The following is a 15202-nucleotide window of genomic DNA, read 5'->3' on the forward strand; positions in this document are numbered from 1 at the left end:
AATTTACTCAAGCCTAGTAACAGACACAGTATTTTTGACACTGGGAATACATTCCCTGAGATCCATAGATGTCCCTAGAATCAGATACCAAGAACATGCAAATGTGTATTCTACGTTCTTATGGAATGAATGAGATAAAAAAATATTTAAATACAATTATATATTTTCTTTGATTAATTTTGAGTTAATTTTCATAACGCGATAATTTGCTGTGTAATTAATTAATCTAATTAACGCGATAAACTGACAGCCCTATAAATAATAATATAATAATGTACAAATATTGCCAGGTAAATAAGAATGAACGTTCTGTCATGAGCAAGTAAATGTCAATTTCGGTTTTAACTTTGAATTGTTTTTGGAGTCAAAGACATTGAAGTTAAATGATATTGTGGAATTTAAAACAGCACAATTAATGTATAAAGCAAAAAGCCATGCACTTCCAAGAAACATTCAAGAATTGTTCTTTGATAGGGAGGGGGGTTATAATCTGAGGGGAGAACACAATTTAAAAGTGCTAAATGTACGCACTACCATGAGAAGACACTGCATCTCGATATGTGGAGTGAAACTGTGGAACAGTCTAAATGTGGTGCTAAAGAAATGTCCAAACATGAGACAATTCAAACTGATGTATAAGGAAATGATGTTCACAAGGTACAGGGATGATGAAGGGACTTGATATTCACGGGTGTTTACATTTATATTTTATTTCTTTCATTTTTTTTTTATGTTTTTAAAATAGTACACTCATTTGAGTAGTGGAAAAAGGGTAGGATTAAATACCGTAAGTGTATACTTCTTCCTACTCCTTTTCGAACATGTAGATTGAGTTGTGTTTTGCTTTTGTTATTGTTTGTTTGTATTCATTGCATGTTCGAAATAAAGATTTAAAAAAAAAAAAAAAATCAATTGATGACATTTATGAAATTGAAAGTGAATTGAACTCAATAACGACTTCACATTGAAAACGGAACATTTGAACGTGTGACAACCATGGAAAGCTACGGTGAGGTGGATCTGAGAGGGTTAATGACAGCTGAACAGACAGAGCAGAGACCCTGAGCCTCGCAGGCAGCTGTGTACATAGAGCACCGAGATGCCATGCAGAGTTTAGAGATGATAGTAAGGGAGAGAGGAATACCAGGAGGGGGCGGGGGGGTAGGAACATGTTGGAACAGCTGTGTGAGTGTGAGAGTGAGTGTGAGAGTGAGAGTGCGAGAGTGAGAGTGAGAGTGAGTGTGAGAGTGAGAGTGAGTGTGAGTGTGAGTGTGAGAGTGAGAGTGACTTGAGAGATTTGAGACAGACAGTTGAGGGCTCAGGGCCAAAGCAAGACAAGAAAAGGAGAGAGATACGACCAGGATGATCAAAGCTTGGATTACCTGCGTTGGCACGTGCTGGAAATCTATTCGGATAGGCACTTCCTCTGAATACTTTGGAGACATTTTAATGGTTGAAGTTAGAATCAGGTTACTGTATTTGATGGAGAGGACTTTTTTGGACGAGGTTCAGAAGGACATGAGGGACAGGAGACATACCTTGGCTGGGAACCCGTCCTCCACTCTGTGACTGTCCTACATTCAATAACACAATATGGAATTTAGAAAAGGAAAATAAAAAATAAAAACTAGGCTCTTGTTGGTTTTTAATGTGTTTACATTTAGGTTAGCTGAAAAAAAGGCTAATTCATCACATTGTTGATTTAGTTTTTTTAGTATAAGACAACAACTGGTTAGGGCTCGATGGTAGGTTAGAACAAACCCACATTTTAGGTTTTTGTCTTCAAACAAGTCCCGGTAGACTGATTTAAGTATGCAAGTTATGTCGTACACTTATAAGGACAGACACCACCACCACGACGGACACCACCATCACGAAGGACACCACCATCACGACGGACACCACCACCACGAGGGACACCACCCCCACGACAGACACCACCATCACGAGAGACACCACCACCACCACCACCACGGACACCACCACGACAGACACCACCATCACGAGAGACACCACCACCACCACGACAGACACCACGACAGACACCACCACCACAACAGACACCACCACCACGACAGACAACACCACCACGATGGACACCACCACGACGGACACCACCACCACAACGTGCAACACCACCACAATGTGCAACACCACCAGAACGTGCAACACCACCACAACGTGCAACACCACCACCAGGACAGGCACCACCACCACAACGTGCAACACCACCACCACCACCACACCGCATGCCACCAGCCTTCTAGTTCTCACTGCACTTACTTGAACTGGCAGCTGCCGCCACAGAAGCAAAGTACGGATGACTGCTGCCTAGATCAGAGAAAGAGACATTGGGTCCCAATTTGTTTCTTCCACATCCGTCTTGGTGAAAATCTAAAGTTTTAGGTTAGGGTGAGATGTGAGGTCTCTCCACTGAGGGTTAAGGTTAAGGTAAGGGTTAGGTTTGTGAACGTTTTAAGTGTAAACTGTGTTCCGGCGTTGTTTTTTTCACCAAGACGGGCGTGGGAAAAGATTACACTAGAGAGAGAGATGGAGAGAGAGAGAAAGAAAGAGGAGGAGAGATATAGTGACAGAGAGGAACAGAGACGGACAGAGAGACAGAGAGAGCAACATAGACAGAGAGGGAAGTATGTACACGTACATTTTATTAAAACACACATCAGTAGCTATCCTCATATCTTCTCCTGAAGAGGAAGAAGGATCCACCTGACCACCACCTGACAACGCTTTCATCCAGTGAGCGATGAGGCCAAGGGATCATTTCATCAAATGTACAGCAGGGTTATTCAGTCAATCAAGAGGAAAGCACAGATTTGATGTCATCTGATCAATTGTAATCAGCTGTAATTAACTGCAATCAGCTGTAAGTAACTGTAATTAACTGTAATTAACTGTAATGAGTCAATCACTCATCTTCATCACTCGATGTCACTCAAATGAATGAATGACTTCCAGTGATCCATTCCATTCCACAGTTGCCTATTAGGTGGAATTAGTTTTGGATCTGATTTCTGGATTGATATCACTGGATCAATTATGGCCCTGCATCAGAGTAAATAGTCCTCCACATAACATACATGTATCCATTCATTTGAGGAAAAAACCATCTCTCTTGTAAGTATGTATGTAAACCTGTGTGTGTGCGCGTGCATACGTACGTGTGTACTTACTGTCGGTCACTCTGAGTAAAAGCATCTGCCAAAATGCCTAAAATATCAAATGTCATTAATACACTGTCCACCTGGGTAGACCTTACCTGCATCCCTGACTTTGTGCACGGCAGCACGGGCCTTGGCGGTGGTGGGGGCTGGGGTGGTGATGGTGGTTGTGGGATCAGGGGTGGTGGTGGTGGGCTCCGGTGTGGTCGTGGTGGTGGGTTCAGGGGCTTCTGTGGTGGGAGGGGCCGTGGTGGCCGAGGCCTTGGCCTCCTTCTGACCTGTAAGGAGAGAGACTACAGTAACCCTGTCGCCACACAGACAGAACTGCCAACCATCCAACCTAGAGGAATGACTTATACTCCTCCTTGTTTGGCCAACAACAAGTATAATGCCAACATTGTGACTGTTAGGGTCAGGTGTGTGAAGCCTATATCCGGCCCCTGGTTTCCAGTGTTCAGCGCTGACTAATGTTCTCATTGTAGTGAGAGCATCGTCCTGTGTCAGGTTCTAGGTGTCTAGGGATGTATGAGTCTGCAGAAGTCACCGCCCTGATCCTATCTGCTAGATTTGTACACTCTTTCTCCTCTGAGCTGGATCTCTCTTAGCTCTGTGGAGCGTTCTGCCCTTGTCCCTTTAGTTTCACTGGTCCTACTCGCTTGGTTGTGACTGAGGGGCTTTTTCTGTAGAGTTACTCCACTCAAAGATGTGCAGCTAACACAACTCCATTCTCACCTGTCTTCACATAGGTTGGTCTTGAAGGGGCGTAGTCCAGAGTAGACGGGTAGATCACTCCTTTCTTTGGTTTCCCCACTAGAATACAATAGAGACAGCAGTTTGAGTTAACCCCACTACCACACCACAAAGGGTTAACACTTTCACTACCACACCACAAAGGGTTAACACTTTCACTACCACACTACAGAAAGTTGACCTTTCACTATCACACTACAGAAGGTTAACCTTTTCACTACCACACTACTAACCGCCTCGGACAGTCCTTCATACCAGCGGCCATCAGGCTCCACAACAGTGGGCAGCGACTAGCAGCCTCCACAACAGGGGGCAGCGACAGCGACTGCTACCAGACATTGACCTGGGACTTATAGGAACCCAAGGAGGACAACCTACACTACCTTAGGCTTACTGCACCCTATGTGGATACTGTGATACTGTGAATAATGTATACTTCAGTGGATACCGTGATACTGTGAATAATGTATACTCAGTAGATAGTAAATTATAACACTACCTCATGCATACTGCACCTTATGTGACACTGTGAATAATGTGAATATTCCTCAGCTAGTCAGATAGTAAATTATATTGACCATATTGATCAAATTGTTTACACTGCCTGTGTTGTTTTTTACTACCTGTATACTGTGTTGTTTTACTACCTGTACCCCCCCCCCCCCCATGCTGCTATGATGCCTGAATTTCCCCAAGGGGATCAATAAAGGAATATCTTATCTTATCTTATCTTACAAAGGGTTAACCTTTCACTATCACACTACAGAAGGTTAACCTTTCACTACAACACTACAGAAGGTTAACCCTTTCACTACCACACTACAGAAGGTTAACCATTTCACTACTACACTACAGAATGTTAACCATTTCACTACCACACTACAGAAGGTTAACCTTTCACTATCACACTACAGAAGGTTAACCTTTCACTACCACACTACAGACGGTTAACCTTTCACTACCACACTACAGACGGTTAACCATGTGTCTAACATAAATTGTTTATATATAAGCTATGTTAACCACTACACCACCGTGCAAGCATATATTCCTCAAATATTTTCATTTGAAAGCTTACATTCTGTACTTTCCTAATCTGTACACATCTGAAAAATTACAGAGGGAGACATGGGCCACGAACTGCTGGGCTCCGTCACATATTTGGTCACAGTTTCCGATTGGTTTTCATTTCATGTCACTATATTGGACAGTTGTTGGATATATCTGGTGACACAAATTACTTCCACTTCAATAGACATTATGATGGGACACATGGACAACCACACAGACAATTGTACATGACAAACACAATACAGCTCAATATTTTAAAGACGTTTTAAGGTATTAATATTGCCAGGTCAACGTTGTGTCCTCGTTGACTGAAGTACCTGCGACAGTGAAGGACTCCCTCCACTTGGGCAGGGACAGAGAGCGCACTCCGTACGAGTTACTGCCCTTGTAGATGCTCTGACCAGCCATCTTCCTCACGATCACCTTCCCGCCCGAGTTGGTGATGACACCACTGTGGAGACAAAACACGCAGATCACTCACAGCACCGTGGGGCAGCGGTTAGCACCACTGCCTCGCAGCAAGGAGGTTGTGGTGCAGATTGTGTGCAGTTTGCATGTTTCTCCCCGTGTTCATGCGCATTTCTCCCCACACCATGAAATACATGCATGTATTAGACCTGGCAACTGAAGGACTTCGCTGGACTGTGGCTAGATAGGATGAATTACATGCAGAGAATACATTCCTGCTGTGTGTAAATGTACTTGGCAAATAAAAGACGTTCCTTTCCTCCTTATCAGGAATGTTCTCAAATTGATAAGCGTTGACAGCATTACATACTGTATTGTAACTGTAACAGCCAATCCCAGTCTGTGTGTGTATGTGTCTGTGGGGGGGGCGAAGGGTGCAGCTGCCAAAAGGAGCTCTTTACATTACTTTTCCATTTACAGAAAGAGCTCTTTACATTACTTTTTCATTTACAAAAGGAGCTCTTTGCATAACTTTTTCATTTACAGAAGGAGCTCTTTACATGACTTTTCATTAATATAATAATAATAATAATAATAACTGGACTTTGGAGAAGTCTTTATTCGGCATGCAGGCAGACACACACATGCAATGGGCGGCACACACACAGGAACACACACACATGCAGTTAGTTGGGTCGCCGATGCGATTGAGTCTCTGCACTTGACCCATCCCGTTGTCCTTCCCCCCAAGGGCAGTCGGGAGCAGATAGGGGCGTCTGCGAGGGGCCGCGCCCGGGGACCAATCCAAGTGCTCCTGTCCGTCTTCGTCAGGGACGTGACAGCGTTAGCGATCTGTTGTGCATGTTTTTCCATTGGGTTTCTCTTATCGGGGGGGAAACCCTTGCGAGCAGGGGGAGAACATGCAAACTCCACACAGAAATGCCTGGGAGATACCCCACCTGGGTACCTGGCAACGTGGAAACCTGGTCCCCAAGCGGGAATCGAACCCTGGACCTTCTAACTGTGAGGCGACAGTGTTAACCACTACACCACCATGCCGCAATATTGTGAAAACAGAAGTTGCAGTAACAGTCTCCTGCACATTCACCAATGTCTGATGCTCTGTAACTGTGACCGGTGATCAAACTCAGTTCAGAATGTGCCAGATATTAATTATTGTTTTATTCCACACTTCCATTGAGGATGATGGTTTTTAGGCATTTTTAGACCGAAGGGTTTTATTCATAATTCAGGAACTGTTAGCGGAAGTTCCCCCTTTTTGTTGTGTTCTCACTGCAGGAACTGAGGACAATCCTAGTTCCAGAACCCATTTTAAGGTGCTCCTTTATCTCCCATCTCAGGGCAGGGACTCTCCCAGCACAGAGGAACCATCTCAGGGCAGGGACTCTCCCAGCACAGAGGAACCATCTCAGGGCAGGCACTATCCAAACACAGAGGAACCATCTCAGGGCAGGCACTATCCAAACACAGAGGAACCATCTCAGGGCAGGGACTCTCCCAGCACAGAGGAACCATCTCAGGGCAGGGACTCTCCCAGCACAGAGGAACCATCTCAGGGCAGGGACTCTCCCAGCACAGAGGAACCATCTCAGGGCAGAGACTCTCCCAGCACAGAGGAACCATCACAGGGCAGAGACTCTCCCAGCACAGAGGAACCATCTCAGGGCAGGGACTCTCCCAGCACAGAGGAACCATCTCAGGGCAGGGACTCTCTGAGCACAGAGGAACCATCTCAGGGCAGGGACTCTCCCAGCACAGAGGAACGATTTCAGGGCAGGGACTCTCCCAGCACAGAGGAACCATCTCAGGGCAGGCACTATCCAAGCACAGAGGAAGCACGTGTGACACAAGTGTACGGTGACTGGTCCAGATGTCAAGCTCATGGTATCAGACCGCTTTCTCTGCTGTGCACGGAGCTGGAGAACAGACAGGTCGATAAGAGTATTGTAGTTGAAATACCAGTGAATCTCTTAGTTACATCAATATTGTGCTGTCAGAACAGTCACATTTGCAGGTTAAGTATTTAAAGTTTGCTATTGGCCATCTTAGCATTCTCATCTTGTTATAAACCAGGAAATGCTTAGTTGTAAGCAGATTGTAAATTGATCAATCCAGTGTGATCTGTCTCTGCTCTCCGGGGAGAGAAGCTGAGCAGATCGACTTACATCACTTCAGTGTTTGACTTGGTGACGTGAATGTAAGCCCTGGAGGCCTGTAACTGTAGTTCCTCTCACGAGTCCCTGTTTGGGCTGAAAACGCCTTTAGTTTCATGGTTCTATCTTTAGCGGTTGGTGGACAGAGTACACTGACACAATTAGGGCTGACCTTCGATTTTTTTTTGGAATTCGAAGCTTCGGGGCCGATATTCGATTTTAATTCAAAGCTTCGAAATAAAAATTTATTTTTTTATTTTTTTAAGTTGTGGGACTTGTACAGCACTTTGTTCAATGTTGTCAGTGCTGTAAAGTTTAAACCTTTTTAAATCTTAGACAAACGAAACACTTTGCTTTCATGAAATATTGTAAGCCGTCATTTGAGGCTTTATAAAAGCAGCACAATGAACACAAATCTGTCAGTGCCGAGTCCGACCTCATCTTAAATAACAAACAGCATTGCTTGTTGTAGTTAACAAAGGCAGAGTTGATTTTGCAAACAAAACAAAAAAAATATTATATTAAATTTTTTAATATTTTATAATCGAATTTTATTTTTATATTCGAATCCCATGCCCATCGAACGAAGCTTCGACGTATTTAAGACAGGCCTAGACACAATGAACACAATAGTGCCTTCGGAAAATATTCAGCTCCCTTCACTTTGTTCCCCTTATTTTGTTGTATAGACCGATTCAATTTACTTGATAAAGCAAAGATAGTGGTCAAGCTAGCTCACTGGAAAAGGGGGTAAACTGCTCCTCTGTTATGCTAAACTTGGTAACATTTTATAATAACACTCAGTTATAAGACATGTATAAGGTATTTGTAGATAATGAACAAACCATTTACATACATTCGTAAATGATTATTAAATAATTTATAACTATATTTGTATAACATTTACAAATTAGTTATACATTATTTATAACTCATTATCAACATTGTTTGTACTCTATTTGTTCATCATTAAATAATGTTATTGAATGTGTAGTAACACATTTGTAGATGCTGGAAAAATTTATATGAAAAACGACTATACCTCCATGTATTTGTTCATTTTCAACAAATGACATGTAAAACATTCTTAAAAGATCTATAAATCATTTGCAGATGCTATTGCGTGCCCTAATCTAAAGTGAAGACTATTCATCTTTATCAAATGTCTAATACAGTTAATTATTTGTTGACTTTTTCATCACATTACAAATGTTGTTGACAGCTTTCAGATCCACCCTTCTTTGTGACATCAAACAGTGACAGAATTAGGACTATAGATAAATGCAATTTTATTAACATATAAAATACATGTGCACACATAACATATAGTGTAACCTGGGGGACACTAGGACCCAGGAGTACCCTGGCCAGGTATTTCGAGAGTATGTAGAGGGAGTCTCACGCGACTTCACGTTTGTTCCCGTCAGTTTGAATGGAAGCTACATACACGTTATACATTAGCAGAGCCAATTCATGCTGCCCCACGCTTTTAAGGTATGAGCAGGCTAAACTCCTTTTTTGTTGGTAAATCTATTCCATAATTTCTGACCTAACACTTAATAGTCCTATATAGTCCAACTTAGACATTTGTTAATGATGAATAGTCTTCACTTTAGATTAGGGCACGCAATAGCATCTGCAAATGATTTATAGATGTTTTATGAATGTCTTAACAAATAATTTGTTAAACATGAAAAAAGACAAGTCTGGTAATTGCTTCGTGTGTATTCATAAAAGTCCACAAATAAACAAACTATTAGACATTTGTTAATGATGAATAGTCTTCACTTTAGATTAGGGCACACAATAACATCTGCAAATGATTTATAGATATTTTAAGATAGTTTTAAAAAATCATTTGTTGAACATGAACAAATAAATGGAGGTACAGTAGTCGTTTTTTCATATCCATTTTTCAAAGCATCTACAAATGTGTTACTACACATTAAACAACATTGTTTAATGATGAACAAATCAAGTACAAACAATGTTGATAATGAGTTATAAATAATGTAGAACTAACTTGTAAATGTTATACAAATACAGTTATAAATGATTTAATAATAATTTACGAATGAATATAAATGGTTTGTTCATGATTAGTTCATTATCTACAAATACCTTATAAATGTTTTATAACTGAGTGTTATGGGAAAGAAATGGGCATTTTCAAAAGGGTTCCTTGATCTCTGACCTCAGGATATCTGAGTGAAAAAGGGTTCAAAAGGGAACCATACGAGTCTGCACTTTAGATCCCATGTGGATTTAAGCCTATTTTTATATTTCAATTTGAATAAACGTGTACAAAAGATTCTAAAAATGTGTTTTCACTTTGTCATTATGGGGTATTGTGTAGAATTATGAAAAAATACCATTTGAATAAACAACCACAAGACAATATGTGGAAAGCAAAGGGGACTAGAGACATCCTGAAGGCACCGCCTCTCTGTTTATATGGAATGTAGTGAATGTAAACATTGGTTTTCTTTTCTCTTTGTAGTCGGCTGCAGTAATTCACTGATGATCCTCGAACAATTTCCCCCGGGACATTTGTCTTGAAGGGGGATCAGTAAATGGTTGTTTTGTTGTCAGCAAGTCCAAATTTACCACTCTGTTGTCTGTAATTTACCAGTGACTTAAAAATTGATGAAAGAAAAACAACGCTATGCACAACTTAAGATAGAGATGACTCCCTATTCAAGGAGATTAGGGGTCAGGTCTTGTTAGTCTTGTTAGTTACCGTTATCAAGATGGTAGAAGAGCTATTTTTTTTATTAAATGAAATTTATTAGACGATTGTAACAACACTCGTCAAGGATAAAACACAATAAAGTCAGAGACTTGTTTCCATTGTGGTCCTTGGTTGGTCCGGCACAAACATGACATACAGTATCACAAAGAACAGACATAGGTACAACGTGGAAATCATCTTAAGAACTAAACGATTTGCATACATAAATTAAATAAATATAGCTACCCGAGATAAAATACAATATGCTATTACTGCAACATTTTCTAAAAGCCAGATTTGTACCTTTTTCCTAAAAAGATAGCGACTGCTGATGCTCTTAATGGTCAAGGGAAGTTTGTTCCAGTTCAAAGCTCCACTGTACTTAAAGGAGCATTTACCCATGTTGGTTGAAAGAATTGAGAGAGCTGTCTTTGACCAGACCAACGCTGGAAAGATTCACGCTTCCACTACCCAAAACGAATTAATTAAAGAAAACTGTAAAGTATAGAGCTATGTCAAACTGGAACAAACTGCCATTACATCTAACACATATTACCAGTAAGACACTTTTCAAAAATAAATTGAGAACAGCGATTTTACAGAGTTGGGACCTTTGTCACCTCTCCACTTCTGTGGAGCTTCATTCATGTAGACAGACAAATTACTATCTTTACTGACATTATTATTCTTTGTTTTGGTGTTGTTGCTTGTACAATGTGCATGGATGTATTGTTTTATTCTGATTGTACAATGATTTTATGTTTGAATGTGTTGTTATTTTGAGAGGACCCCTTACTGTGGTAACAACTAATGGGGATCCTAAATAAACTAAACTAAACTAAACCACCGACCCGAACCACTCGACTATACAGTACCTGTGGATGGCTGCATTGCAGATGCTGGAGATGGAGGCGAACACGCCTGTCCCGTAGACCTGCTGCTTGGTCTCCTTACAGTGGCCAGGGCACTTCACTATGAACTCAGGGAGGTTGATCTTCCCCGCCCTGATGTCACACTCTATGGCTGGAACAACTGAGGGACAGCAAGTAGATGAAAGCAGGTTGTCAACAGCTGTTTGTATTTTGTATTTGTATTTAAATTATATATTTTATCTTTTTATGTATTAACACATAAAGAGTTTAAACAAAAGGAAAAAAATACATAATAACTATATTGTGTAGGAGAAGTTTAGAAGCCTAGAGGCTTATAGAGAACTTCCCCTATTTTGTCAAATCAAACATACAAAAATATACATTGTTTTTAAAATACCAGTAATACATTCAAAAGACATGTGTAAATACAAACATACATACACACAGTACATACATGCATATATACTGCATACATAATTATACATAACCACCTACACACCTGCCTACAAACCTACACACCCACATAACCAATTAATGCATACATACATGTATATAGACCTATTTATCTATCTACTGCTTTTTGGATAAGATGATTTTCTGTAGTTTTCTTAAAAAATAAGCAGAGATGGAGATTTTTTCAGCATAGGATCAGCTGTTAAATCACTGATGGTCCTATTTCACTGTTATGTACTGGTGAACAGATCGCGGGTCAGCTCAAATGAATGGAGATGTTGCTATTTTTAGCTATTGCAACAGCTGTTAGATTCAAATACATAATGTGAAATACTCAAATACTAAGGATCCACCAATATGAAAATTTTGTCCAATATTGATAACTGATGTTTATATTTATGTTATGGTCAATAACAACCCGTTTCTATGATAATCTAATTGTGTACATAATATTGTTAGCCCACAATCCTATGCTGCATCATTGTGACATGCAGGTAACGTTACCCAAACAAACTCTGCGGCCAAAAAAACAGCAGCGAGACAGAGAAATAATCATCAGTTGTTCACCCAGTTTTGCTCATGTGGTGGAAACCGGACTCATCGATTATATCGTAGACAGATCTTCTGATCAAAATAGGTTTAATAGTAAAAATAATTAATACAAATGACATGTGGGTTAAAGGAGCTTTGGCTGAGAGGAGTGCTCTCCTCTGGCAAGCTATCAGACACTGAAGAAGAGGAGTGCTCTCCTCTGGCCAGCTAGGAGACACTGAAGAAGAGGAGTGCTCTCCTCTGGCAAGCTATCAGACACTGAAGAAAAGGAGTGCTTTCCTCTGGCCTGCGAGGAGACACTGAAGAAGAGGAGTGCTTTCCTCTGGCCTGAGTGGAGTCACTGAAGAAGAAGAAGAAGAAGAAGAAGAAGAGTGCTCTCCTCTGGCCAGCTAGGACTCGGAGACACTGAAGAAGAGGAGTGCTCTCCTCTGGCCAGCGAGGAGACACTGAAGAAGAGGAGTGCTCTCCTCTGGCCAGCAAGGAGACACTGAAGAAGAGGAGTGCTCTCCTCTGGCCAGCGAGGAGACACTGAAGAAGAGGAGTGCTCTCCTCTGGCCAGCTAGGAGACACTGAAGAAGAGGAGTGCTCTCCTCTGGCCAGCAAGGAGACACTGAAGAAGAGGAGTGCTCTCCTCTGGCCAGCTAGGAGACACTGAAGAAGAGGAGTGCTCTCCTCTGGCCAGCAAGGAGACACTGAAGAAGAGGAATGCTCTCCTCTGGCCAGCTAGGAGACACTAAAGAAGAGACGGAGACAAGAGACAATTGAGGGGTGGGGGCTATAGCCCTTGGCAACCAAAAGGGATTCTTTAACACTCATAAGACCCATATCGATACCGATATATGAAAAAATCTGAATCACCAGCCGATACCGATATAACATGAATTAAATACGTGTTAGGACTTCATGGTGACCATGTTATCCCCTCAGCTACACTACAGACAGCTTTGTGGACTTATATCTAACAGACAGTGGTCCTCATTCTTGAACGTGTTCGTAAGTGCCTTGGTAAATATCTTGGTAAACATTTTGTACCAACACATTTACGGAAATCCTCCTCTGGATTCCTGAACGCGTGAAGCGGTCTCCGTAACTCATCGAAGTTTTCACAACTGGGTTCCCATGAATGAAATAGGTAATTCATTCTTAAACTGAAATGCGCATTCTCGTTCATTTCATTTGCAAACAGACACGCCCTGCCAGCTCCTTATAAGGCGAATGAGGCATGTGCAAAACAACAGCGGGCATTGCCATCCACCGTGCTGATCCATTCTACAGGTAGCGTGGAAGCGATTGCGACTGATCTCAAAATTAGATTAGATTAGATTCAAATGTATTGTCATATTACAGCACAAGTACAATACAACATCCAACCAGAGTGCTAATGTAACAGTAAAGTGCAACAGTAATATACAATCAAGCCGTTTCTACTGGCTCTTAGATGTGCGCAAGCAATGTAAGAACTAAATAAAACCAACAATAAATATCATAAGAACAAGACAGTATATGGAATATTAATAGTCTATTCCACTATAGCCATATCCGAAGCGATCGGGGGTTAGTTCTTATTTATTGATTGATTGATTTTCGGACATGGTTTGTTGAGTCATGAGTGACTATGTAGAATGTGATTGTTAATGATACAAATAGTGTCGTATTTATTATCATTATAATTATTTAATTCCACGGATGTCTGTAGTATCGGCAATCCCCAATGACTTGTCCCAGAGAACGCTGTTTAAACCATGGGTGCACACCGGTCTGTCCGACTCACGACTGCCTTTTCAAGTACGTAAATCATACAAAGAATTTACAATACGAAGCCGTTAGAGAATGCCGAATTAGTACGTACATAGAGTTACAAAGGAAATCCTTGGTAAGTTTTATGTATGTCCATTCGAGAATGAGGACCAATGTCTTCTGAGACGTGGGTCTTATGAAATGGGGGTCCGTGTACTAGGGGTGGGAATCGCCAGAGACCTCACGATACGATACTATCGCGATACTTGTGTCACGATATGATAGCATCGCGATACTAAATATATCGCGATACGCTGAGTTGCGAAAATTATTATAATTCTTTTTTTTATCAAATTTTATTTATTACCTTTTTTCAACTGCAAAGTAAAACTTTGTCAACATGTTTTATCTAATAAAATAAAGTTCAGTCTGTTCATCTCACTTCAATAATATTTATTGCAGAACATGGTATTTTCTCAAGCAGACAGATGTAAACACTGTAATCTGTGTTGCATGTACCTGACAAACTGAACTGTTTGTATTACAGTCATATTCCAATTTAGCTGAATGCACGTGTGTGTGTGTGGACTACTGTACTATTACAGGTATTGAAATGAACAATGCAACTTCCTTTTTTTTTTTATGAATATTTAAATATCGATACTTGGCGTCCCTGTATCGATACAGTATCGCCACGCAAAGTATCGCGATACTACTACGTATCGATTTCCCCCCACACCCCTACCGTGTACCAATGTGTATGAATTTGGGGGTCCTTGACATGAAAACAGTTGAGAACCACTAGTTGGCACCGAGATGGCTGCATAGGGAGAGCAGGGCTGAGACAGGGCTTCCTGTAGCTAGATAACTCCACAGGGAGAGCAGGGCTGAGACAGGGCTTCCTGTAGCTAGATAACTCCACAGGGAGAGCAGGACTGAGACAGGGCCTCCTGTAGCTAGATAACTCCACAGGGAGAGCAGGGCTGAGACAGGGCTTCCTGTAGCTAGATAACTCCACAGGGAGAGCAGGGCTGAGACAGGGCTTCCTGTAGCTAGATAACTCCACAGGGAGAGCAGGGCTGAGACAGGGCTTCCTGTAGCTAGATAACTCCACAGGGAGAGCAGGGCTGAGACAGGGCTTCCTGTAGCTAGATAACTCCACAGGGAGAGCAGGGCTGAGACAGGGCTTCCTGTAGCTAGATAACTCCACAGGGAGAGCAGGGCTGAGACAGGGCTTCCTGTAGCTAGATAACTCCACAGGGAGAGCAGGGCTGA

General features: G+C 41.6%; 1 protein-coding gene across 11 annotated transcripts in view; it reads right to left on the reverse strand.

Moving 5' to 3' along the window:
- Positions 1-15202, reverse strand: part of vit (vitrin) — a 157014-nt gene that overhangs the window by 99320 nt on the left and 42492 nt on the right. For 9 of the 11 annotated variants that reach the window (XM_084321732.1, XM_084321740.1, XM_084321739.1 and 6 more), the window contains exons 4-10: positions 11189-11345; positions 5318-5451; positions 3912-3989; positions 3278-3457; positions 2284-2331; positions 1539-1574; positions 1383-1433 (exon numbers count right to left, since the gene is read on the reverse strand). In XM_084321732.1, the coding sequence (XP_084177858.1) occupies positions 1383-1433; positions 1539-1574; positions 2284-2331; positions 3278-3457; positions 3912-3989; positions 5318-5451; positions 11189-11345 (684 nt within the window). The remainder of the gene's footprint in view (positions 1-1382; positions 1434-1538; positions 1575-2283; positions 2332-3277; positions 3458-3911; positions 3990-5317; positions 5452-11188; positions 11346-15202) is intronic. The other 2 variants (XM_084321731.1, XM_084321736.1) reach the window with 1 other exon arrangement.

This window comes from Notolepis coatsorum, assembly GCF_963971535.1.
Source record: "Notolepis coatsorum genome assembly, chromosome: 9".
Classification (NCBI taxonomy): domain Eukaryota; kingdom Metazoa; phylum Chordata; class Actinopteri; order Aulopiformes; family Paralepididae; genus Notolepis; species Notolepis coatsorum.